The sequence below is a fragment of the Mustela erminea genome, chromosome 6, assembly GCF_009829155.1.
Source record: "Mustela erminea isolate mMusErm1 chromosome 6, mMusErm1.Pri, whole genome shotgun sequence".
Classification (NCBI taxonomy): domain Eukaryota; kingdom Metazoa; phylum Chordata; class Mammalia; order Carnivora; family Mustelidae; genus Mustela; species Mustela erminea.
The window spans coordinates 61570375-61598148 of NC_045619.1; the positions used below are offsets into that span (position 1 = coordinate 61570375).

The 27774-nt window shown below is 37.4% G+C and overlaps 1 protein-coding gene across 13 annotated transcripts in view; it reads left to right on the plus strand.

Moving 5' to 3' along the window:
* PLEKHA5 (pleckstrin homology domain containing A5) overlaps positions 1-27774 on the plus strand; it is a 236761-nt gene that overhangs the window by 157277 nt on the left and 51710 nt on the right. For 9 of the 13 annotated variants that reach the window (XR_004286868.1, XM_032347476.1, XM_032347477.1 and 6 more), the window contains 6 exons: positions 1216-1331; positions 4768-5235; positions 10826-11291; positions 14498-14581; positions 17136-17255; positions 18064-18117. Coding sequence is in view for 12 of the 13 variants with exons in the window: in XM_032347476.1 (XP_032203367.1) it covers positions 1216-1331; positions 4768-5235; positions 10826-11291; positions 14498-14581; positions 17136-17255; positions 18064-18117 (1308 nt within the window). In the remaining variant the exon portion in view is untranslated. Of the gene's footprint in view, positions 1-1172; positions 1332-4767; positions 5236-10825; positions 11292-14497; positions 14582-17135; positions 17256-18063; positions 18118-27774 lie in introns of all 13 variants that reach the window. The other 4 variants (XM_032347471.1, XM_032347474.1, XM_032347475.1 and 1 more) reach the window with 3 other exon arrangements.

A 27774-nucleotide genomic window follows, 5' to 3' on the forward strand; every position in this document is an offset into this window, starting at 1 on the left:
AGTATAATTGGCATACAATTAGTTTCAGGTGTACATCATAATGATTTGCTATCTTTATATATTATGAAATGATCCCCATAGTTAGTCTCCTTACCATTTGTCACTATACAATTATTACGATATTATTGACTGTATTCTCTATTCTATATATTATATCCCTGTGACTTAGTTATGTTAGAACTGGAAGTTTATACATCTTAATCCTCTTCACCTTTTTCACCTACCCTCCAATCCCTCCTGCATCTGCTAACCAGAATTTTGTCCCTGTATCTTTGACTCTGTTTCTGTTTTGTTTTGTTTGTTCATTTGTTCTGTTGTTTAGGTTCCACATATAAGTACAATCAGACAGTATTTGTCTTCCTCCATCAGACGTATAACACCTGGCATAATAGACCTCCAGGTCTACCCATGTCATTGAAAGATGCCATTTCTTTTTTATGCTTAAGTAATACCCTGCTGTGTGTGTCTGCCACATCTGCTCTAGCCATTCGTCTGTCAGTGGACACTAAGCCTGCTTCCATATCTTGGCTGTTGTAAATAATGCTGCCATGGGGGTGTATATATCTCTTTGGTTTTTGTTTTGTCTTTAAAGGGTTTATTTATCTATTTGAGAGTGAGAACATGTGCACAGCAGGGTGGCGGGGAGAGAGAGAGAATGAATCCCAAGCAGGCTTCATACACAGCACGGCTTGATGCCAGGCTCCATCCCACAACCCCGAGATCAGCACCCAAGCCGAGTCCGATGCTTAACCAGCTGAGCCACCCATGCATATTCTCTTTGAGTTGGTGTTTTTTTCTTTGAATAGGAAGAGGATTTCCTGGATTGTTTGATAGTTCTATTTTTAATGGAACATTCTTAAAGAGGTGTAAATTGTAGTCAATGGAAATTGCTAGGGATGCATACATGGAACAGGCATGGCAAGGAAGCATAACAAGGAACCTCATTTCTTACCTCCTTTCCTTCCCACACACCTTTTTCCTCATTTTGATTTTCAGAGGAAAAATGACAATGTTGGGAGGACATTTTAATAGTTATATTTTTTTCAAGATTGAATTATATTTTAAGTCACTCATTTCTGTAACTGTGTATAAGCCAAGTCTGCTTTCTTAGAAAGTTGATAGTGATGATCTATGTAGGGAACCACTTAACTGTCCTTCTTTTTCCTTTACAGATCCCATGTATCTGTTTACAATGATCCTGTCATTTTCAATCAGGCAGCCCATCCAAACATGCGGACCTATTATTTCTGCACTGATACAGGAAAGGAAATGGAGTTGTGGATGAAAGCCATGTTAGACGCTGCCCTAGTACAGACAGAACCTGTGAAAAGGTAAAGGCTTGTAGGGAAAATAATGGTGATTGGCACTTACATTTTATTCCATGCCTGGCAAGTGTATATCGTTATCATAGTACATATCATTTTATTAGTCATGATATAAAATCATTTCTTCCTCAGAAATCAAGGATTAATTCATGTTCTATATTAAATTAATACACCGTTAGTTAATTTGAGATACCACCTGCATTTTTATTCCACATTTCCTCTTTATTCATTTTCACCTATCAGTGTACTGAGGTGAATCCAGAATCCTAACATTCAAACTGAATATTCTTTCTTCTTACAGAATTACCTTTAATTTCCGGTAAGTACATTTTTAATTGTTATCTTAAACCTACACAAGACAGTGTTTAAGAATTTCTATTCATTAAGTTAATTTTATTGTGCTTTTATATTATGTTGTATTTTTTTGGAGTGTAATAAATAGAAATAAAAAATTTTGATGAGTTTCATTTCTTCAGCATTTCCTGATTAATTCTGAAGACTTTATGATAAATGTTTCCAGAAAACAGCCCATTAAGCATTAAAATCATTTCTAAGTATGTCTGTTTCTTGATAAATTCTACCTTCTTTCTTTTGAAACTTCAGTACTTAGAATCCTTGATAATATATCTAATATTAAAATTGATCTGTGATTTCTTTTTCTCTGCTTGAACATCTGAATCATTTTAATAATCAACTGTATTAAGAACTAGTGAGAGGAAATCTGTTTATACAACTACTTAAAAAGCAGCTGAATGATGTGCTTGAAAAAAATTGTATTCCCATGTTTTGGAGAAAGATCTGTGACACAATTAAGTTCTTTTCCAGTCAGCAGCAATTGAGTATATACCTTACACAGGGAAGATGCTTACTTGCAAGTTTGATCTTTTTTCTCTCTTCTCAGGGAATTAGGGAGTTGTTAAAATATAAATCTTTAGTTTGGTGGGGAGGAGGGTTAGTGTAGGGATGAGCAATAAAACGAGGCCCGGTCACGTACTGACAGGCAAAAGTCTTTGGACTCACTAGTTAAAAGACAAGTTGAGGGGCGCCTGGGTGGCTCAGTGGGTTAAGCCTCTGCCTTCGGCTCAGGTCATGATCTCAGGGCCCTGGGATCGAGCCCCGCATCAGGCTCTCTGCTCAGCAGGGAGCCTGCTTCCTCCTCTCTCTCTGCCTGCCTCTCTGTTTACATGTAATCTGTCTGTCAAATAAATAAACAAAATCTTTAAAAAAAAATAAAATAAAATAAAATAAAATAAAAGACTGAAGTTGATGCTATATAAATATATTTGTGGTTTTTTTTAAATCCTAAGATAATTTTAACCCTAAAGTAAAATTTTCAAGGAACTATTTAGAATAAAGAAATCTGTATTATAATTTAAATATATGATTTCTAGATAATCTCATATTGAATGTTACCCTTATCTCAGAATTTCAGCTTCCTTTTTTTTCTTATATTTTCCATGCTAAAAACTAGTAATGACTCATAATTTAGGATGATAAAAAGAGTAGTATTTTGGTTGAACTTCTGATAACCTATTAGTTGATTATGTGCCTGTAACAATTTTTGGCAGGTTGTGTTGATATAATTTACTCAGCCAGAAATTATTGAAGACCACCCATGTGCCCAGCCTGATGTCACCATTATCTTGTAGGAATTGTATCTTTTCTTGTACTTCTTGCTGTTGGCATTTTTATCCTGCCTTGTTGATATCACTTAATATTTCAAACGGAAAGAACCTAATATTGTAATATTTCCTAAGTATAGGAAGAGTTTGTTTGCTTGGTTTTAAGGTAATGGGCTATCTTTTCTTTATGTCTAGAATACCTAACAAATATTTATCAGAGTATATCACCTAAGAGATAAAATGCCTAGCTTTTAACTAGGTAGTTCATTTCTTGTAAATTCATTTGTTCCCATTTGAAAAGTCCATATATATGTCTTTTTTTTAATGATATTTCTTAAATGACAAGTCTTTGGAAAAATCAAGATTAAAAAGGCAGTTCTGTTCTAATATAAAATAATAGCTATAAATTAACTAGAACTATGTTTAAGAATTTTTTCAGATTAAAAAATCTTTTTCAGATATTTGATATTCACTCTTAAATCCACTCCTAAGGATAAATATGCTTTTATAAAAGTGTAAATCTTCTATCTTTTAAGAGAAAGAAGCTCTGTAGCATATCTTTGTAAACTTTACCAGTGTCTAATACTGCTTCCAATCTAGAAGCTGTGAGTTATATCCAACCTAAATATATGGATCATACACAAAAATTTACGAAAAGCCGTCCCCTTTCTTTTCCTTGTTTCCCTCACTACTCATATTCTAACCTCTGTCTATGGCTGTATGTGTGTGGGCTGTATAGTTCCTGCCCGTCGCTAACACTGGCTGCAATACCCTGTTGGCATCAGATAGGAACTGTAGTCTGTATTAAAGTGTGGACGCTTGGCCAGTTCTGGAAAGGCCTCCCAGCACAGCATGAGCTTCGCGATTTCATGCAGGTTTAGACACTCAGCTTGGTCTTGTCAAGAGTCTGGAGGTGATAGGTATCAGAGAAGCTGATTCTCATCAAAAAGACCTAGCTAGAACCACTGGAATGGTGAGCAATAAAACGAGGCCCGGTCACGTACTGACAGGCAGTGCATTCTTCCAGTGGGGAGGTGGACACGGAAAGCCAGATTCTACTCCAAAATTGCTTAATGAGATGGGATGATAATAGTGATAAAGTCTGTGGCAGCCAGTAATGTGTTCCCCTTGTCCTCACACAATCCCATAACCCTGGTGCTACAGTTACCCCCACTTACCGAAGAGAAGACGGAGTCACGGTAAATCTCCACACCTTGTCCGGAGACATGGTCAGCAAGAGGCATTGTTGTAAGCTGAACACAGCTCGGTCTGGCTGTGAGAGCCCTTAACCAAAAGTCAGGTTCTCTTGAATACAGACATGCTGATTAGTCCTACGGCTCCCATCTTCGACGGTATCAGACTCTAACTTCTTTGTGCAGCTGTTTCCACAAACCAGACTCAACGTTTGTCTCAAGATAAGTTAATCCCTCCTCCCGGCTGGAAGCCACGTTGTTTATTTCAAATGATCAGCTGTGGTAGTCCTTCAAGTATGAATTTTGTGGTTTTACTGTCAAAGGGCAGTCCTAATTTGCTTTATTTCCTGATTTCTAATGGGGTCACTCATCACTTTTTATCCTTCGGTGCTTTATATACACCGTATATTCTATGTTTTCTTCCCCCACCTCCTTTCTGTTTATTCAGTATGATACTGTGCTTGAGTTTTCATATCACAATATTGGATTTATACAGCTTAGCCTCTGTGACCCTTCCAGTTTTTTTAATAAAGTCAAAGGTAATTTTACATTTTTTTCTAGATGGAATCCAAGAAATAACATGTGCATTATTTCATCTGACTTACTACCATTTTCTTCTGATTTCAGAGTGGACAAGATTACATCTGAAAATGCACCAACTAAAGAAATCAATAACTTTCCCAACCATAGAGTGCTAATTAAACCAGAGGTCCAAAATAACCAGAAAAACAAGGAAATAAGCAAAAGTGAAGAAAAAAAGGCATTAGAAGCTGAAAAATACGGATTTCAGAAGGATGGTCAAGATAGACCTTTAACAAAAATTAATAGCGTAAAGTTGAATTCGCTGCCATCTGACTATGAGAGCGGGTCAATATGCCCAGCTCAGACTGGACACTATAGGCCAGTGAATGTGAATAGTTCGGAGAACAAAACAGTCAATGTCAGCCTGGCAGATCTTAGAGGTGGAAATCACCCAAGTACAGGGCCTTTACACACAGAGGCTGATCGAGTCATCCAGAGGACAAACTCGATGCAACAGTTGGAACAGTGGATTAAAATCCAGAAGGGGAGGGGTCATGAAGAAGAAACCAGGGGGTAAGTGTCTTGTCCTTCTGTGTTCAGAACCCAGATTCCTTTCACACTATGCCTGTGGAGATTGGTTTCTGACACACCTATGGAAAAATACTAGTTTAAGTAGTGTTTTTAGGCATAATAGCTTCCTGTCTCTCTTCTTCATGGTAATCAGACGTGGGTGTTTTTTTTCCCTCTATTTCCCATTGTTCTGTTCAGATTTCTCAAAGAGATCCCTACCCTGTAGAGGAGAAAGTCAAACGTACAAGTCCAGTATACTGTGATAAAATGAAGGAAGAGCATGACACAAGAACAGGGACAACCGACACAGCCTGTGGGTCCAGGAAAACCTTCTGCAGGAAGGGAAATGCAGGCTGAAATGTAAAGGTGGCATGCTTGTCTTGGTTTTAGATAGCCCAGACTGCAGAGTGGACAGGGAGCAGGAAAAGGAACCCAGAGACATCCAGTATGGCTTAGGTGCTTCGGCTGTGATGGTGCAGGAGAAACGAGGCTGGAGACAAGCCAGAAGAGATGTGTTCACATTGGCGTTTCAGAAAGATCTCTCCAGCTACAGGATCTGGAGAACAAATTAGAGAAAGTTCAAAAGCTATTGGATTAAGTGAAATAAGGAGAAGAAAGGGATTTATTTAAGATAGGATTGACAAGGGACGCCTGGGTGGCTCAGTTGGTTGGACGACTGCCTTCGGCTCAGGTCATGATCCTGGAGTCCCGGATCGAGTCCCGCATCGGGCTCCCAGCTCCATGGGGAGTCTGCTTCGCTCTCTGACCTTCTCCTCGCTCATGCTCTCTCTCACTGTCTCTCTCTCAAGTAAATAAATAAAATCTTTAAAAAAAAAAAAAAAGATAGGATTGACAAGACTAGTGGAGTGCTTAGATATGCTTGATTGTAAGCTATTCCTTGCAATTTAGTTTGAGTAATAGGGGAAAATCAAGAATGACACCCTGCTTTGAGGCCTCTGACCATCAGGGGTGGTATTTAGTGCCTTTAACTGCGTAGAGAAGATTTGGAAAGAAAGAAAATAATAAATGACTGGAGAGGTTAAATTTGAGGTGCCTGAAGTCTGTAGCTCCCAAGAGAAATCTGGATTTGAATAAGGTTTGGGGCATCATCATTATATCAAAAGTACTTACAGGAAAGGATGAGAGAAGATAAATTTATTTAGCTGGAGTAAAATAAAGATTTAGCTGGGTAAAATAAAGATTCTAAAGGAAAACCTGAAAGAACACTTACACTTAAGGGGAAAAACGGATTGTGGGGGCCTGCAAAGGAGATGAAAAGTAAAGGCCAGAGGAAATGGAGGAAAAGCAGGCACCTTCTGATGAGAAACAGTGTTCTGTCATTAGGCAGGAGTTTGCTGATACAAATTTTTAAAAATAATGTCGGAAGAATTATCTGAAGAGTTACTGTGACTCTTACCCTCAGTAGTAGAAAACCGTAAAACAATGACATGCATGTGTTTCGGCTAAATGAAGATTAACCTAAGAGTGAGACTTCTGAGGTATAGGAACGTTCTTCTAGTTTGCTCAGTTGGCATGGCTGGCTTCTGTGCCTGTAAGCCCGAGTCTCTCCTTTCAGGAACAGCTCAGAGGCCTGGGTGTACTTGGCCTCATCTTTTGTTACCTCAACCAGCACTGCAAAAACACTCCCACAATGTGTTCACTTTCATTTTCTTCTTCTCCACCGTCAGCACTCACTTTTCTGATTTTCCCAGGGGAGAATTGTGAGACATATTTATTATTTCTGGCTGAAGAGAAGCCAGAGTTAGTTCGGGGCAGGGGGGCGGAGGCTGAACAGATGTTTGATTGTATTTAAGGTAACCATTTTCAGGGAAACAATAATAAAAATCCCAGCCAGAAAATTTGCTGAATCTCTACCCAGCAAATTAAATCTCACTTCTTAGTGAAATCACTGTCCTCAGTGATTTCATACTTTCTTACAGTTGAAACTATAGTTAAAAAGTTTCAACAGACATCTGGAAGTTAGATTTTCTTAATTGTTGGGCATAAATATTAGTTTCAAGAACTTCTGGATTTCTTGATTGGTATAATTAACATACGTAAAGGCTTTCTGTGTGACTTTTTTCTTTTGAATGCAGACCTACGCCTTCTGAAGGTTATTTTGAGCTAGGATTTCCTTTGTTTTTCTCCCCTCCAACTTTGGATTCTCTGGCTAGAGTGTACTTTGGGTCATTGAGATAGATCATCTACATTATCATATGAACTTCATATTTAAAAAATAGTTGTGATGTTTTATAATGAAATAATTTTTACTGTTGGAAAGAAGCATATGGGTTATTCAGATTGTGATTCATTTTGTAAAACTTTATGAAAGGCTTGCTTTTAAAGTTCTGATGGAAAGAAAAGAGGTTTAATATTTAGTCAAATAGTAGATCCCTGCATCTGTGAGCAGAGCTTTTAAGTTTCTTTGTGCGTGGCAAGCACTGTTAAGACGCATGGTGCCTTAATCCATTGTTCTCCGTGGCAGAATCCCAGGGACAGGGTTTTCATGGTGTTTGACAGGCAGCTGCTGGTGAATGGAGCACCAAACCTGATGAAGGAGCTCACAGTGTTCATTTCTTAAGCTTTCACTTAAAAGTAAATCACACTTTGCTTAATTTGAATTTCTTTGGGCAAAACCACTGAAGGAAACTAGTTTTTTGAAAAACAGGTCTCAAAATGCTAGAAAGCGTATGGGCTAAAAATAAATTTACTTGATAATAACCTAACGTTCTATTAAAATTCTTCAAAGGTGGTTTCAGAGATGGCAGAAGAGCCTTTTAAACTTTGTAATCATTAATTAGCCTACTCTTAATGGTCATATGGTATGTTAACAGTTCATGTTCCATGTACATCTCTACAAGAGGGTCCAGCTCACAGATTGTGAATGCTTCAAGAGTACTGATGGAGGTGTTTGATGCAGTAGTTTCTGAAATGGAATTTAAACATTAGTTTATAGACTGTTTTTAATTGTATATTAGATTAACAATGTTTGTCCCATCCTTACATGTTTATAAATAATCTTTTCCCATATTTCCAAACTGGATATAAAGTTAGTATTTATATTATCATGTATTCTTCTATGATATAGTTCAGTGCTTAGTTCAGAGCTTTTGCGTATTTTCTCTATACTAGTTCTTAGATTTGTGAATAACCAAAGTTATTGAATTTGTAAATGACCAAATCAAGATATGTTGGGGTAAATTGCTTTAGTACTAGGACAGAATTTCTAGGATGTCATCTATTTCTGTGACTGACGCGCTTCTTAAGCAGGTAGACGTGGGGTTGCCAATTCTGGACTTTTTCCAGTTTCTAGCTTTAGTGTGATCAGAGGTGGGAATACGAAGGAAGACCAAGCAGAGAAAAAAATAGGAAATACATGTAGTGAGAAAGCAGCAAAGAAGTGAACCTTTATGCTGGTTATATCAGAGTACTGGGTACCTTCCTCCTTCGCTCCAGCCCCAGAGGCATCCAGTGATTAGCCTTGCTTGCAGTAGCCCTTGTGGGGATGGTGGGGGAAGGGGAGGGGGAGGCAAAATGACCAATTCTGAGCAAGCCTGTTACAAGTGAAGACTGTGAGAAGCTGAGGAACAACCAGCATGATGAAGGAAATTTAGTTTAGGGGGAAACGGTTGAAGGAATTGGAAATAAATATTTCAAACACATAGTAAGACAGGGAGTTTAGAACTGTAAGATAGTTTTGTGATCAAATCATCTTATAGATAAGAAAACCAAATCTCCAAAAGTTTCAGTTTGCCAGATTTGGGTAGCAATATGAAGGATTCTAGTAGCACTTTAAGATTATGCCCTTCCTAATTTGGGGGTTTATTTTTCTTTTTAATTAAACCATTACAATTGAGAAGTTTTTTGTTTTTTTTTAAATAATTGCCATAGTTTGCGAGAAATTTCTTCAAATAGAAGGATTATTTTGCTTTTTCATTAAATCCAAGTTTGGGGTATCATTGACATAATGAAAAGAATCCTGCTTAAGGAAATAAGAGACTTCATTCTAGTTCTGACTGGCCTACGGACTATTCTTTAACCCAGGTATTAAAAGTAACATAAGGAAATTTTTTTAAAGAAAGGAATATGAGGGGTACCTGGTTCAGTCGGTAGAGCCTGGGACTCTTGACCTCAGAGTCATGAGTTTGAGCCCCACACTGGGCTTATGGATCACTTTAAATAATAAAATTAAAAGGAATATATACTCTTGGCCTGAGTTTGTAGGGTCCCAACTCTCCCACATTTGGTTTATTGAATTACATTTTATATTAGGATATAAATTTATCCCCAGTATAGATGCTAGCATAAGATGAATACTTATGATTTAATATTGATCTTTTTAAATCTAGATTTTATTGTGGTTACTGTTATTAAAAAGGTTGTGTTTGCATTTAGAATTTGATTTGTAATTACATCTAATGACTACCTCTGGAGATAGTGGGAAAACACGAATGCTAACTTGATTTGAAAATTTTAATTAAATTAAATTAATTTAATTTAATTGACTTCTTGAAAATCCTTTTTATTTACTGTATCTGCTGGCACGAGGTTAGCAAAAGGATAGTTTTGACAAATTCAGAGCAGTGCTTTTATTGTACTGTCTTTTTTTTTTTAATTGTGAACTAAAATTCTACTTTATTCTTTGATTTTAGAAAACTGGAATAAATAATCTGTGCTTAGTAATAGACCTAATATGTCCATATCCAGAAACAACAGCATTTTAGAAGAACTTTATTTTAGCTGCTTAATGTCCATGAGGAACTTTTAGATTGCTTTAGAAAGCCTCCCACAAATGTTTATACCAAGGTGGAATATTCATTTCTATGCTAGAAACATGGAAAATTCCTGAGTTTTGCAGTTGTATGGGTAAATATTGTCATGTTCAAGTATTTTGTCTTTAAATGGTTCAGTTTTGAGCTTTAGCTTCAAGTCATTTTTATTTTTCAAATTAAGAGAAGTTATCAAGGGGAATTCTCTCTTCCAACCACAAATGTACTGATGTACTTCTTCCAGAAATAGTCATGCTTTCTGAAGGAAGCGTTGCAATAGAGGAATCACACAAACCTTGAGGAGTTCATTTCCTATCTTCTGGCTTCGTAGGCTCAACTCAAATGCTTCAGGATTTCATTCCTACACAGAGATCCCACTTAAGTGTTCTGGTGAGATGTAGGAAAAGATTCTAGGCGTCTGTTGATCTAAAAACAAGCTATAGAGACAGACGAGATTAAACCTTAGACATTCTTACTAATAAGTATTTTCCTTTTCATAACCTAACTGTATGTTACGTGAATAGTCTTTTATGTAAATAACAAAGATGTTTTTTACTTAATGTAGTAAATTCATCAAACTGAATTTCATAAAAAAGTTAAAATCTATTCATGAATATTTTATATCCTGTGTAAAATTGTGATCAACTTTTTAACCCACTGAGCCACCCAGGCACCCTGTGATCAACTTTTTAAAAGTAAGTCCCAGTATATATATTTTACTTACCAGAAGGGGGGAAAAATGTACTCTAATTCAGAATCTAGGAAACAACTCTCTTGTTCATGTTTACATTTCAATTCTTTTTTTGTCTGTTTGTTTGTTTTAGAGTAATTTCTTATCAGACATTACCAAGAAATATGCCAAGCCACAGAGCCCAGGTTATGGCTCGCTATCCTGAGGGTTATAGAACACTCCCAAGGAACAGCAAGACCAGGCCGGAAAGTATCTGCAGTGTAACCCCTTCCACTCATGACCAACCAGTAGGACCTGGAGCAGAAGAGAAACGGAGATCAATGAGAGATGACACAATGTGGCAGCTTTACGAGTGGCAGCAGCGTCAGTTCTATAATAAGCAGAGCACCCTCCCTCGTCACGGTCCTTTGACCAGTCCCAAAACCATGGTTAATATTTCTGATCAGACCATGCACTCTATTCCCACATCACCTTCCCATGGGTCAATAGCTGCTTATCAGGGATACTCCCCTCAACGAACGTACAGATCAGAAGTCTCTTCCCCAATTCAGAGAGGAGATGTGACGATAGATCGCAGGCACAGGGCCCACCACCCTAAGGTAAGCTAGCTGCTCATCTTGCATAAACTACTGCTTTATGGATGCTCTGTTATTTCTGTCTATACTATGCCTTCTTTTAAATGTGAAAGACAAGTCGGGTGCCCAGGTGGCTCAGTGGATTGAGCCTCTGCCTTCGGCTCAGGTCATGGTCTCAGGGTCCTTGGATCAAGCCCCGCATCAGGCTCTCTGCTCAGTGGGGAGCCTGCTTCCCTTCCCCCTCCCTCTCTGCCTGCCTCTACTTGTGATCTCTCTTTCTGTCAAATAAATAAAATATTTAAAATAATTAATTAATTAGAAAATGTGAAAGACATGAATATAGGGAGGAGGTAAGCAAGGCAGCTCTTCTGTTTTAAAAATTAGGCAAGAATAATCTGCAGTGTCAGAATCTCACATATAAAAACCTAAGCTTGCAATGCATTGTCTCTCAAGAGCACAGAACTAGCTATTTTGAGCAGATGCTTTATGCACTGTTCCGTGCTGGACAGCATAGCTCATCAGCCGTCCATGTAGGTTAAGCCCACTTGGGTTTTTATTGGCTCTTCCACACACTTGAAAATACGACCCCTGCCCCCTTCCAACATACCTGCCTTCATACATCAGGCTTGTCCCGCTCTTCGCTTAGGTAAGTGCTGACCTCATCTTCTAACCAGCTGCTTGTATGGCTTATCACAGTATCTCCTTAGATGGCCCAGTTTAATATCAGAAGAATAATGTACCAAGAAGCCCTGGTGTATATTCTTGTTAAAAATTAAAATTCACATAGGAATCATGTTTTAACTTGTACTTGCAGTTGGTTTAAGCTTTGCTTAGTAGATTATGAGTGCACTCAGTGTTAGTTAGCTTCTTATAATACTAAAGCCATCGTCTCAATCAGTCAGCCTACACGCAGCCAGTTCTGTAATGTCTATCCTAAAATGAAAAGGAAATTTTCTGTCGTTCCCTTTTTAATTCTAAAGAATTTTTTGCTTTATACCATTTAAAAATGTACCTTTTAGTATCCTTTTGACAGACTGAATCCTTCAGTTGTAATGTTACATAAAGTGTATGTTTGACTTTTCCATAAATAACCATTAGAAATGAATAAGTCAATCAGGATTTTTTTCTTTCTTTTCTTTTCTTTTTCTTTTTTTTTTTAAAGATTTTATTTATTTGACAGAGAGAGATCACAAGTAGGCATAGAGGCAGGCAGAGAGAGAGAGGAGGAAGCAGGCTCCCTGCTGAGCAGAGAGCCCAACGCGGGACTCGATCCCAGGACCCTGAGACATGACCTGAGCCGAAGGCAGCGGCTTAACCCACTGAGCCACCCAGGTGCCCGAGCATCCAACTCTTGATTTCAGCTCAGGTCATGATCTCAGGGTCAAGAGATCGAGCCTCATGTTGGGTGTGGAATCTGCTTGTCCTTCTCCCTGTGCCCCTCTCTGCACATGCATGTGCACTCTCACTCCTTCAAACAAGTAAAATAAATAAAAACAATATTCAAGACAGATCTGCTCTAATACAATTGATTAGTGTGTGGTTGAAAAGTGTTCTCCTGGTATTAGTATTAATTTATCATCTGTTTCAATAACAAATATAAGATGACTGTGTGCTTGCTATCTAGTTCCCGGTCAACTAATGTCTACTGCTTCTCTCCCCAAAAACTTCTTAAACATTGCCAAAATTTTCTTTCAAAGTGTCCTATCGTTTTCCTTGATGTGATGAGTGGTTCCCAAAGTATGTCCATGGATCTCTGAGGGTTCCCATGACCCTTTCAGGGAGTCTATAAATAATCTCAAAACTGTTTCTACAATGGCAATAAGGCGATAAATAAACTCAAAACTGTTTCTACAATGGCAATAAGGCGATATTCATTTTGTTACCATTTTCTAAAAGCACAGAAACAATGGTGGGTTTTGGTACCTTCACATAAATCAAGGGAGTGGCTCCAAACTAGTGGTGGTCACTGTAAGTTCCCGTGCCACACACTTGCAGTAGAAATAGAGTAGCAGTTTCACTTAAAAATCCCTTTGACGAAGCAGTAAAAGATAATTTTATTCATCTTAACCTTTTGTTATATGTCACTTTAATTTTCTATGTGATGAAATGGGAAATATGTTGAAGACATTTTTCTTGCATACCAAAGTGCTAATATTAGGGTTGACTCACAGGAAAAGATGTGTGTGTTTGAGGTGCAAGCTGGACTAGTTTCTTTTTTCGTGAAACACCACTTTTACTTAGAAGAACGAATGACAGACAAACTATAGTTGTTCAGACTCGGTATTTGACAGACACATCTCAAAGTGAAATGTTATCCTGTCACTTCCAAGAAAACAACTAACTGTATTTGTCACTGATGACAAATAGGAGCTTTCAAGCAAAAATTAGAATTTTGGAAATGCTGTATCTGCCACTGTGAGCTTGACAACTTTCCGGCGCTTCAGGATCGGTGGTGGTATTAACAGATGTGTGGTGTGATACTGTACACCAGTGGTGCCAACATCTGCATAACTCACTGATCCAATATTTTCTTCATGAACAGTGTTTGATAGTACAGAATCAAAGATGGGTAAAAAACTCACTTAGAGCATAAACACAAGACTGCTTTGTTCTGTTGCACTTTGCAGATACCGCATTTTTTTTTTCTTCACAAATTGAAGGTTTGCACCAGTCCTTCTGACAAAAATGTCAGGGCCACAGCATTTGCTCACTTTGTGTCTGTGTTACATTTTGGTAATTCTCACAATACCTCAAACCATTTTATTATTGTTTGTTACGGTGATCTGTGATCAGTGATTTATAATTCACTGGAAGCTCAGACAATGGTTTGCATTTTTTATAGTAATGTATCTTTTAATTAAGGTATATGCATTTTTTAGACATAATGGTATTGCACACTTCATAGACAGCAGCATAGTTTAAACATAACTTTAACATGCACTAGGAAACCAAAAATTTCATTTGACTTGCTTTATTGCAGTATTCACTTAATGTGGTTGTCAGGAACCAAACCCACAATATCTCTCCTAGTTATGCCTGTAAGCCAGTAGGTATTAATCTAACAGTATGAAAAGTTCATTGATGCAGCTTCAGATACCATTTTGCAACTGACTTTTAATACCTACATTCATAAGCAGTAATAGCAAATTTTCAGTGATATTTTATAATGTAAAAAGATTCTCGTCACTGACATTGACCACAGAACTTACATTGTACCCTTATTTTCCTAGCATGTCTATGTTCCTGACAGGAGGTCAATGCCAGCTGGCCTGACTTTACAGTCTATTAGTCCCCAGAGCCTCCAAGGCAAAACGGTGAGTTGTTGTTTTTATTTACTGTACCATGATTTATATATGTGCTGCACATGATAGCACATATCCGACAGAGCTTCTAAGTTTGAAAAAGGGGTTCCTCCCAAAGAAAAACTGTTGCAGCTTTTGTGAAAGAGAAGCTCATTAGAAGAATCTGAGATCATGTAACCATTTCATTGTCAGATTAGATATATCTCCCTAAATGTCTGAATGCCTAAATATAAGATTATATTTTCAGATTTTATTGTATAAACTGAGAGGGTTTGTTTACTTCATTGAATGTTAATTCCCTTGTTCTTAAAACAGAAGTTGGAGTAGTTGATTAGTGGAACAAACCCAGCAGGCGACCATGTGTAGTCACACTGAGGCCTCTTAAGAAGTTTCTCCTGTGAATTTTTATACAGATTAACTACTTTAGAAGGGAAAAAACTGATTTACATATTTATGCAGAGAGAGACTATAAAAATACACGAGGTGTTAGCAAGTACTTACCATTATCATTTCATCCTCAGTATTATGTTCAAATTGAGAAGGAGTTCTATCACCAGGACACTATTATTCTTCACATTAAAGAGAAAGGAGGACTTTTCATTACATCATTTAATTTTAATGGCATTCTTTTATCTGTGCTTTAATGTCAGTAGGTAGTCTCAGTTCCAGTGAAGATGTGATTTGAGGATCTAGATAGTTGTTCATCATTTGAAATTGTCCTCCTGAAGGAATCAAAACAAATTCATGTTCTGTGTGTTTTGTAGACATTGTTTTATTTCCTTTTTCATCCTTTATGTGCTTAGATATAAGGAAGATATTCTGACTTTAAGCTACTGGCAGCTTATTTATTAAAGGTTATAAATATTACTTGATTAAAACTAAAAACTTAAATGTTGTAATTTTTACATATTAGATTGTTGATCTGACGAAGAAACAGACATACGTCATAAGATAATGCTAATAATATTATGAATTTTTATCTTCTTCTTGCTCCCTCTAGTGGATATTTAGGATAAAATTTACTTATTACTTCCTTTTGTGCAGGTCAAAAATGTGCCTGTTTTTATTTTGCCTCAAAGTTTAAGTATATAGGAAACTTACTGGAACCTTTTGTCCTTTTGAAAATCTCTTTATCTTTTTAACTCAGCAAATAATAAACCAGAGTCTCGAGATTCCTTCTTTTGGTCACTCTGGGTCTTAGAATATCTAAATCCCTTACACAACCCTACCTGCTCTGTGGCAGGACCTCAAGAACTTGATATGGTGATCGTAAGACAGACGACCCCATAGTCCTGAGGTCACCAGATGTGGTTGGCATCAGAGCAAAAGTAGCTCCTCTTTTCCTGTTATGAAATTTCTTCTTCAGGACATACACGCATATTCTTTGACTCCTTAATGTCTTATCCATGTCGATGGCTCTTTCTAAAGAATCCCGTAGTAACTGCGCTTTAATTCTGAGATTTTTCTCAACGAAGGCAATAGTTTTTAATATAATTTCATATAACAGTTAAAAATTTTTTCTGTCCCTTAAAATTGTTGTATAGAGAAGAAAAAAAGAACAGCAGCAAATGAACAGAATAGAAGAGAGCTCATGTTAACCCTGTGGTATAGGCAAGACAGATCCATCTCAGGAAGGCTTTTGGCCTAGAATTTTCAAGTGCACACCACAGCCCTCAGGTGATGAGTCTCCCTCTGGCCTTTCTGCAGTTTTTAATCATAGCAAAGTTCAGAGAAAGACCAAATAATATTTTATGACCTGTAAGACTGCCAACGACCATACCTTATTGCATTTCTAACAAAGAAAAATATGTCAGCTTGGCCTGTTAAGGAATTTTATCTGCCTTTGAAAATTTATCTCCCTAAGGGATCATAGTAACCAATCAGGAATCAAAAGTTCTCTGCTTGCCCCAGAGTGTGGGAAGAGGGTTTATATACTCATGGAACCTTTCTCTTTATATAAAATGCTGTCTTTTTTTTTTTTTCCTTAGAAAATAAAAACTGATCTTTTGGTCATTTAAAATATCCTGTGAATCCCCTAACAGTGACATTTAATAATATAACTGGGAAGCAATTAATAGATCCCAGGTACTGAGTTTAATGGCATGAAGATACCATGCAAGTTTTACATGAAGTTTCTTTTTATTTACCTTCTGTTCTCTAAAATAGAGTGTTGGACACGCAGGTATTGTTCTGTTGCTGTAAAAGTCTTAGGCATCATTTTAGAATATCTTTGAATAATAGTAATTTAATAGCTCTTACGTACAAAACTTTATAATGATTTTCTGGCATTGTGCTTTTTTGTACTTAACACTTAATTCTCTCTTGAGTTCTGAGAAAATGCCTGAATATACTGTTGTTCCACTGTATCTTTTAAGTAACACTGTTCCTTCTATTTCTCTAGATATCTATGCATTTATGTAGGACCTATCATCATAGTGCCTAGGCACTATGTTTGATGTCAGCCGTAAGAGGAAACTTGCCAAGAAATCTTGGTTTAATATCTGTCACTTAAGACAACAATTAATCTGTTTTCCACTGTTTGGATTCTTAAATTGTACTCCTTCAGCCAGAGGAGCTTACGCTGTTGCTAATAAAGCTGAGACGGCAGCAGGCCGAACTGAATAGTGTCCGGGAACACACGTTAGCACAGCTCATGCAGCTGAAACTTGAGGCCCACAGCCCAAAGGTCAGCTATGAAGAGTTTTGTATGTGTCGTCTGCCATTACCACTGATTCTGAGCCACTCATTAATCAGTTTGATCGGTGTTGTTAGTGTCGAGCATGAGCCCATACAATCATTGCAGCGACATTATGATCTCCTATTGACCCTTTGAGAATTCACTTGTTTATACTTTTTAAAGGGACACACGGGTAGGATGAATTTCTTCTTAGCCTTCCCACCCGCTCACGCACCAACTTTTGGTCGTGAGATAGGAAATGCAGACAGACTTCAAAACAGTGTTATCATTCGCTGTATACTGTAGCTTCCACATCTGATAAAGCATATTGAAAAATGGTGTAATTCCTGGAAAGTAGTAAGTTGAAAATTGATTACACTTGTAGTAACACTGCCTTTTAAATATCAGAGATTAAGATATTTCTTTCATTCTTGATTAAGAATGAACACGCGTAAACATTTCTCAAAGGGTTTAATAGACTTTGGTTATATGAGAAACATCCAAAGAAGTAGTACTATGGTGCAGAAAAGTATTAACATGTAAAACTTCTAACACTGAGTCTGCTAAAGCCATTTGAAGGATTTTTCTGCTTAATATATTAGCTTCTGTGCATGTCTACTTAATTTCTTACAAAACTAAGTGTAATTTTATAATACGTCATCTGTACAGTTTACAGGGGAGCATGTATGTGAAAGTTGTGTACTGTAACATATTAGGTTGGGGTAAACTACCTGTTTTTCTTATTTCAAAATTGACTTTTTCATGAATTCTACACCCTCTTTCTCTATCCCTTTGTTTCTTGATTGATGCCTACTAGAATGAAATTCTTTCACATCATCTTCAAAGGAACACCATATATTTGGATCATCAGGTGGGATTTGTAGAATTTTTTTTGCTTATTATACCTAACAGAACCTTTGAAATGTAGTACAGTTTTCCAGGCTACTCCGATATTTTGGTCATTTAAGCTAAGAGCTAATAGCATGACTTTTACAAATGACAGAATAAGATTCTTAACAGGGGAATTCAGAAATACAAAACAAACAACAACAACAAAAAAAAAACAAGTAGAAAGGATAGTTGTGAGTGTTAGGGGCAATGCAGATGCTGGGTCACAGGAAAATTGAGAGCCTGAATTCTCTAAACTTCCGTTTTCTTATCCCAAAACACTCAACACTCATTAAGGCTTATCTCCGTTTAGAGTTGACCTAAGTAAAGAAATAGGTACCAGGCCGTGAATGCCTGGTTGGAAGACTGAGAGAGGGGTGGGTGTGGTGTTCTCTGTATTCCCAAAGGGAGATTTAACTATGGATGAGAAGTGCGGTGGTCATTTTTCATTGCATAACTTTGGTCCTTATTTGCCATGTGCTCCTCGTGTTTGGTCTTCACTAAGCTGCATAGAGTCAGTTTTACAGTGACCTATAGTTCCTCGAATTACCTCAGTGGTAGCAGTGGGTGTGAATGGCAGTTCATGACTAGGGACTGACACTTCCATATTTTAGTTTTTATGAAACTCTCTTTTAATATTTAATTTTAATTTGATGAGAATTTTTAATATGTTCTTAGACATAGGATTTCTTCCAGTGAATGCATTTTTTATCTATATAAATTAAGCTATAACGTGTTTTAGTTTGTTTCAAAATGTTCAAACTTAAATATTTTAACAAATGGAAGAGGTTACTGTGGAAATTGTTGTAAGACAGATGTTTACATATTTATAGTTGCCTGCTTAAAACAAAGTAATAATGTGCTAATTTAATTTAGTTATATTTAAAGAGGGATTTTGCATTAGGATAACCCTTTAAAAGATGTTCATTTTTTTTAATTTTTAAAAGAAATATACTTAAGATATTTAAAGTATAAAAAAGTATATTTAAAAAATACTTTTCTTTATATTAATGAATTTTAATAGTTTATTTTCCCACAACATGTTTTCATCATGATTTTGTCTATGGGAATGCTTTAGAAATCAGCATTTCATGACTCCAGATTCCAGTCTCCACCCCAGAGACCGGTACTGTTGAAATTTAACCACGGTGTTAAATTGTACACTTTGAAAGCAGTCTGATAAAGACCCGTTAGCCAGTGAAATGGTAGAAATAAGTCTTCCCTCAAAATGTGACATTGCCTCTAAGATACATGGTAAATAACTTTCATAAAAGCTCCTTTGCCTATAAAGCTAGAGATAGTTCTGAATAATAGTGGGATACTACAAAAATTAGGTGTAAACCACAGTATAATTTTGAGTCTGAAGTTCTATAGTATCTCTGGAAATAAACCTAGTGGTTCGCTGTGATTTATTACTTACCTCCGTAAATGAAAACTGGAAGTACAGAGACCTAAGCCTTACGAAAATCACAGCACTGACAGCTGGCGCAGTTTAGTGCAGGCGACTCTTGATCTCCCGGTTGTGAGTTCAGACCCCAAGTTGGAAGTAGAGGTCACTTGAATAAATAAATAAACTTTAAAAAAAAAAAAAAAAACCCTAGGAAAGTATATGGAAATACTATTTGCTAAGGTGATTCTCCTCAGCTGCCTTTCCCAGGTTGAGCGGTCTCCGCTCTTTGCCCAAGTGACCCAGATTCGACTGAGGTTTCTGTTCCCGTGGTCCTCTCAGCACTCTGCCAAGTCTATGCTGTCAGAAAGGATAATGCTAATAGTCCTATTGGTGGCTTCCAAAAATATCAATTTTTCACTGATCTTCTCTATTCCTTCTACATGTCCGTAGAGATTTGCCAGTAATTTGCCTTTTTCTTATTTGCCTTTATTTCTTAGATCATGAAATAAAGTTATATTGGTCCCATTTTTAAATTTTGTAGTAACGAAAAGAATTATGATAATTATTTGAATGCTTATTTGCACGGAGTAAGATGATTTCTAATGGGAAAAAATGGGCCATTTTTAGATATAATTAGACAATTTATAGAAAAAAGGTGGTGGCTTTGCCCAGAAATTTAGATATGCCTAAATAAATATCCTTAAGGTTTCCTAAAGAAAATCTCTCTTTAAATAAATGAAAAAAAAATTTTTGTTTTAAATAATTACATTTAATGTAAATGAAATATTTACTTTTGAACTATTCTATATTTCAAATCAGTAGTAAGGTTATTATGTTACAGAAAAAAATCTTAATAATTTTGAGCTTTAATGAAATTTTTTTCATTCAGCTGAAACATTTCCAGCTTTTAAAAAAACATTTCCAGCTTTTAATCTTGTTACTGCCAGTAACCTATTATAGATTACCAAATCTGTTGTTTTTGTTGGCATTATTGGTTGCCTGGTTTATAAACTGATTCACCAGTTTTTATATAACTACAGATTGGAAAGTAGATTTTAAAATCTGAAAGTCAGAGGAAAAGGCTCTGGTCACATTTTATACTACATATCGTACCAAATATGTGCTAATTAATACTCACTTTCAACACCTACTCTCCTAGCTCAGATCATTAGAATAACCTAAGGTCGGGGTGCCTGGGTGGCTCAGTGGTTTAAGCCTCTGCCTTCAGCTCAGGTCATGATCTCAGGGTCCTGGGATCGAGCCCCACATGGGGCTCTCTGCTCAGCAGGGAGCCTGCTTCCCCCTCTCTCTCTGCCTGCCTCTCTGCCTACTTGTGATCTCTCTCTGTCTATCAAATAAATAAATAAAAATCTTAAAAAAAATTATTAAAAAAAAAAATAGAATAACCTAAGGCCAGCAACAAGATGCATTCTCTCTCTTGCCCCTTGTGAGATAGTCAAAAGAAAGTTTTTATTGATTGAAGTTCATGAAAAATAGAGCTGAGTATAGTCTCTGAGTTGCTTCAGAGGTAAATTCATTTCTGTTATCACTAGAATGCTTATAGTGTAACAGATGAGAAATAAAAATGCCTTATCTGAAATTCTGAGTATCTACATTTTACACACAGTCAGTCCAAAAGTCTTGATTCTGGTCCCTATAGCTTGAGCAATATAATTTGACTTTGAATTAACCACCATTTTGAAGATGAGTCCTTTACTGAAGTGTTTTTAACAATAACAAAAGCCATACTAATTATGTGGTAGGATTTTCTTCTGCTTTTTGTTTCATTTTGAAGTATACTATTATTTACTCATGCTTCTACAGCCCAGTTAGTAGACTGTTCACAGTCTACATTTATAAAGACTAGCCTAGGTTTGTCATTATTGTGAATTTTAAGATAGCCTATGAACATATAGTGGTGCTAGCTGGATATACTTTATGTACCTCATTTAGGTTTTATTTAGAAAATGAGTAAGTACATAACTTTTTTGGTCAGTCATGAAGGGAAGACTAATAGCAATGGGGAAATGAGAATGTGTCTATCCCTTTATCCATTTACCTCACCCCTATTTTAGCTCCTCCCTCCATTTGTTTCTTTCTTCCTCACACGCTTTTTCTAATTCTCCCTATTAGTAAGAAGGGGCTGTGAGAAAATTTAGATGGTGTCCCCTTTCTCTTCCTAAAACCTTCCTGCCAGCTTTCCATGTAGGCAGTGATAACAAAATGAGATGCTAGGAGCTGAAACAGGCGATGAGGAGGTAGCTACTAGGAATGGACAGAGGCTCGGAGAACTTGGAACTCGGCTTCACAAGCCTTTTGTCAGCACGCTGCCTCCTTGTGGGTAAACCAAACATGTGGCCTACCCTCTCCACCATCAGCGCTCTGACTCTGTTACAGCATTCCAGTGGCCAACCTCCTCCTCTAAGAATACTTGCCACAGTAAATGGAGATTGACTTCTGCAGGTCTGAGCTTTACTTGCACTGGGACTGCAGCAAGTATTTTTCTCATGTTTCAAATATAAAATTGTATTGTAACATTAAATTGCTTTTACAAATTGCCCTTAAAATTAGGGCATTCTCCCTTTACCCCTCTCCCTTTAAGAATCATTATGGTTACTTGTAGCAGAAACATTTGCTTTAGAACGGAAAAGGAAGAGGCATACCTCCATCAGCTGCATTTGTGTTGGGGGTTCCCTCTTCCCCATGTACTCAAAAGCTCTTTGTGAAAAGAATATTCCTCTGTTCCAATAATTAGTGAAATTGATTTACTTCTACCCAGCTGGAGCTGTGTCCTTGCCACTAGAACATATTTAAGTCCTTTCCGAATATAGCATCAAAGAGTATATTCTTTACCATCAGATGGCTAAAGGATCTTATTATCTTCAAATTCTCATGGAAAAACTGGAAATTTCTCCTGACAAACCAGTTTGCCATAATAAAAGAATTTTCCACGATAAAAGAAAAATACAGCCCACGCATACCCATGGTTTTCTTTGTTGTATAAAAATGTTTAAGAATTCCAAGAATCAATAGCTAAATCTGTCTTATTTTATCAGTACATTTTTTTAAGTATCCTCAAATGCCTGTGGGAAAGATAAGAAACTCATTTATTTTAATACTAACTTTTAAAACACCCTGAAGAGTAAGCTAAACTTTCTAATTTGCAAAAGTTTTGTAGTAGCATTGAGATAGCCTTTCAAGAAATGAAACTAAGTAGACACAGTCTGACCACTTTTAAACATACTTATGCCAAGAGAAATGTAAAAAGGAACAATTAACAGAATGTTTGTCATTGGTACTGAAACCATTCAAGGTGAAAACCCAAGAATACTTTTTTGCATTTTGTTCTTTGTGTGCATGAAAGACAGCCTCCCTATAAGGGAAGAAATGCTAACAAGATGATTGAAAAGATTCTTGATGGCTTTCATTGTTCCTGTCAATTCAGCAACTTCATTCTGTGGAGCTATTAGGCAGGATCCCATTTTCTCTAATATTTCAAGGGGTCTTGGAGCTTCTATTTTTAGGAATGATTGATAGAGAACGTTTCCAGGGGACATAGAATGGGCATTTGGCAAAAGCAAGCTAAAGATACTGGAAAAATGAAAATATGTTATTTAACATCTATTAACCCTGCTAGTTACATGGTGCAGAATATCTGTATTTTCTTACGCCTTGTTATTAAGAGGAATCCTTTCTCCCTTATACTTCCTTCTTCGATTCTGATTCAGTCTCTCCCTTTCTCTGCATAATCTGATCACAGAAGTAGTAGGGAGAGAGGGATAATACCCAGGGAATTCTTAAGCAGTATATGACATCATAATGGCAGAACTCTAAGAAGACTAAATAGACAGTGGGTAAACCAGAACTGGAAATTCTGTATGTGTTGATTCTGAGCTCTTGGCCTATCTAATGCCTAGACATTATTATCATGGTTTTCCTATTTCTTACTAGTAACTAATCTGTCCCTTTTTGCTGTTTTCACTCATCTCAGCCTTAACTGGGGAAGTTCTCTGGTTTTGGTTTTGGACTTCGCGCCCAACATGGGGCTTGATCTCATGACCCTGAGATCAAGACCTGAGCTGAGATTAAGAGTCAGACACTTGGGCGCCTGGGTGGCTCAGTGGGTTAAGCCGCTGCCTTCGGCTCAGGTCATGATCTCGGGGTCCTGGGATCGAGTCCCGCATCGGGCTTTCTGCTCAGCGGGGAGCCTGCTTCCCTCTCTCTCTCTCTCTCTGCCTGCCTCTCCATCTACTTGTGATTTCTCTCTGTCAAATAAATACATAAAATCTTAAAAAAAAAAAAAAAAAAGAGTCAGACACTTAATTGACTGAGCCACCCAGGCGCCCCAGAAGTTTTCTGGTTTTCAGTGTTCCCTCCTCTGAGCATTCACCTACACATCATTTTACTAGTTGTCTCTAGCCCCTGGATTTCTCCCAGAAAACAGAGTCTGTGATGTGGGCGTCTTGATTTGCGCTTGTTCTCAGGAAGTTTATTTTGGGAAGTGATACCAAGGTATAGAAGTAGAGAGAGTGAGTAGGGAAGGAGGGAATATATTATCAACTGCCGTACACAACTTGGGCCTCATCTGACTGATACTTGTTGATGAAACACTGCGGAATTGCCCAGCTGAACAGAAGGAGGAGCGCCCATCCTGTACTGGCCGCCATCTTCCTTGGCAAGGGCTACCTCTCGAGACTAACTCTCCAGCATACTGAGGTGACGCATACACGAGCACCCAGTGGGTTCCCATGCACAAAGTGGGTGTTGGCTCAGCAGGAGCGGAAATAAAAGATGGGCTAATAGGATGTAGAGAGGGGCACAAAAGGTATCCAAAGCACATTACTGTCTTTCTAGTTACATGTTTCTAGTTGCTCGTAGCAACCTGCACTTGGACCATCTGCCTTCAGTACAGTCCCAGCGTGTCCAAAATTTGGATTGTCATCTTATCCTTCAGTTCCCTGACCAAAAAACTAAAAGCAAAAATGGTTCAAACTATTGTTCCCTTTTAACATCATTGGTGTAGTAATTATTGAGCTCATCATCCTTGGAGAAGAGTTCCCTGACTTTGAGAAGGGTCAGGACCTTTATTTTAGCTATTGCCTTAGATTTAGAACTCAAAATGGTTTAAGCCCTCAAGGGAAAAGAAGAAAGGGAGACCCAGTCTTCTCCAGCTTTGGGCAGGAGAACCTGACACCAGTCTTGGATGGTCTGATTGCCTAGACGATGAAAAGGAAAACCAGTAGCAGCCTACCTAGAAGGATCTAAGATATAACAGTCCTGTTCGGCCACTCTAAGGGTAGAAATTATACACATGTATTAAAATGGAAGAATTAAATCAGACAGCTTCCTGGAGTTATAGTATGTTCTCCTACTATTTTATCTCCCAACACCATCACAAAGTTTAAAATACCATGAAACCTTGATGGAGCACCTGGGTATCTCAGTGGGTTAAGCCTCTGCCTTCGGCTTAGATCATGATCTCGGGTCCTGGGATCGAGCCCTGCATTTGGGCTCTCTGCTCAGCGGGGAGCCTGCTTCCCCCTCTCTCTGCCTGCCTCTCTGCCTACTTGAGACCAGTCTTTCAAATAAATAAATAAAATATTTTTTAAAAATACCATGAAACTTGAATTTAAAGTCCTTTAAGAACATTTACTAGAAACAGGAAAATCATGACGTTGTGTAGAACTATCTGAACAGGTATTTTAGCTGCATACGTAATAACTGCATGGTGTTTATTCAGGATATTAGAGGCCATCATAACACCCTATATGTACTAATAAGCTCCTCATTACCATTTATAAAATTTTGGCCATATTAAAAGCACCTGCCACTCTGTGTCTTTCAGCTAACTCCAGAAATTTACCAACCTTTTACTACAAAATAAGTTCTCTTTCCGATTTGTCATTCAAACCCTCACTCTTCTACCACCACCACCCCAACCTGTGAAACACTTCCTTCCCTAGAGCCCATTTTCTCCAGCCCGCATTCTCAATGCTGCTTTAAAAGCAATCCCGTTCTCTACATCATGCATCTGCCCAGTCAGTACCTGTTTGTCCAGAGCTTAAGTAACCCTGCAGTTTCCAGAGCACCGTCACATACAGCATCCCACCCAGGCTGCTCATATACACATACTCTGTAGCATGTGGGCCAGTTGAATTTGTCCCCATAAGTCGGGATTAATGCTTTGCCCCAAATCACATAGCTAGGATGAGTACATTGTATTAAGGAATTTTCTTTCCTTTTTTTCTAAATCTGTTTGCCTTCCTTCAGAATTAATGGAGTTGTTCTTAACATTTTCTTACCTAACAAGATGGCAAAATGAAAACAATTTCCCCACCCTTCCTAAATGCATAATATTTATATAGTTCTATTTTGTATTTACCAAAGCAGATATTTTTGTAGCCCAAGGACTGTAGCTTTTCTTTCTATCTCATTTTTACTAATTTTTTCACAATGTTCATTCAGCAGAGATTTATGGAGCTCAGTATGTAAGGCAGGAAGTTAACTATAAATTCTATAGAGTTACTATATTTTTTTTTACTATAAATTCTATAAAGTAGAATTCTTTAATTATTTTCAAAGCCCAGGAAGGGAATAAAGTTGAACATAAAGGCCAAAATCATTTTTAAGATTGAACTAAGAGTATGATCATAAAGCGGATAAATCTTTAAATTAATGGTAGGAAATCTGCTATTCAGTGCCAGTTGTAACTCAGAATACAATTCCTATTAATAAAACCCAGGTCCTTGTGTCTAGAAGATATTTTAACTTTGAGTTAAAGCACGAATATATTTTAGAGCAGATTTACCCACAGCCAAAACAAATAACCTTTTTTACTAACAGAGATACCAGATTTTCACTCTTGGAATGTTTGTCCCTTTAAAATGATGGGGCACCTGGGTGACTCAGTCCGTTAAGTGTCTGACTTCGTCTCAGATCATGATTCCCAGGGTCCTGGGATTGAGCCCCTGCACACTGCATCATGCTCCCTGCTCAGCAGGGAGTCTGCTTCTCCTTCTCCTTCTGTCCCTTCCCCCTACTCCTTTGCTCTTGCTCTTTCTCTCTCAAATAAATCGTTTCTAAAAATTAAAAATGGTATCGTTAAAATACATGCAAAGAAGAGAAAAATACAACTGTATTAAACATCATACACACAATAATACATTTTTACAAAGTGGATTTTGAATTCTTTAACTGTTTCTGGCTGCCTGTGAATCCCAGGAATAAAAATGGTAGTAGCATCAGATAATAATCTATTCCTTGAAGCTGAAGAAACAGTGGTTAAGAATGAGTCATTAGGGGCCCCTGGGTGGCTCGGTCGTTAGGCTCCTGGTTTCAGTTCAGGTCATGGTCCCAGGGTCCTGGACCAAGCCCTGCATTGGGCTCCCTGCTTGATGGGAAGCCTCCTTCTCCCTCTCCTTCCCCCCCTGCTTGACTGGAAGCCGGCTTCTCCCTCTCCAACTCCCCCTGCTTGTGTTCCCTCTCTGACTGTCTCTCTCTCTCTCTCTCTCTCTCTGTCAAATAAATAAATAAATATTTTAAAAAATAATAATAAAAAGAATGAGTCATAAAATCCTCTTAGTATAGTGGATATTTGATATGTAACTTTGCTTTTTTGTAGAGCGTTAAAATGTCACCTTGGTTCATAAAATACAAAAAAAAAAAAAAAAGAATGGGTCATTAAATAAGGAAAATAGTTTAAGCCACCAAAATAAAAATCAGATCTATAAAGTTTATCCTATAGCCAAAAGGATTTTAATTAAAAAAAAAAATTTAAAAGACCCTTGGTAAAAAAGGGTGAAACTCACTGTGAATAAATTTTATAACTAAATTATTTAGAAAGACATTACCTGAGACCTTCAAATATACCAGAGGTATATATTTCTCAAAATGGGGGCTCTAAAAATCCAGCAGGAAGTGATGTTGTGAGTACAGAGATTACCCTCTTTTTTTCCTGCTGGGCTCAGGGTATTTTTATAATGTTTCTCCATAAGTGGGCCTTATAATTGGTGGTCCTGAAGCCAATACTGACTGTATCACCCAGTTTAGAAATGCTTCTGCTTTTTCCCTTAAGGGCGTGTCAGGTATGTTTGACACCTATGTTAGTGTCCCAATTTGTTGTTCCTTTTTTGTTTTTCTTTTTTTAATCCATCTTTCTCCCTTGGAAAAGAAAAAGAGAAAATATTATATTGTCTAGCTGCATCTTTTAAAGTACCATTGATTCTTCTGAATATATAACAGTAGTAATAC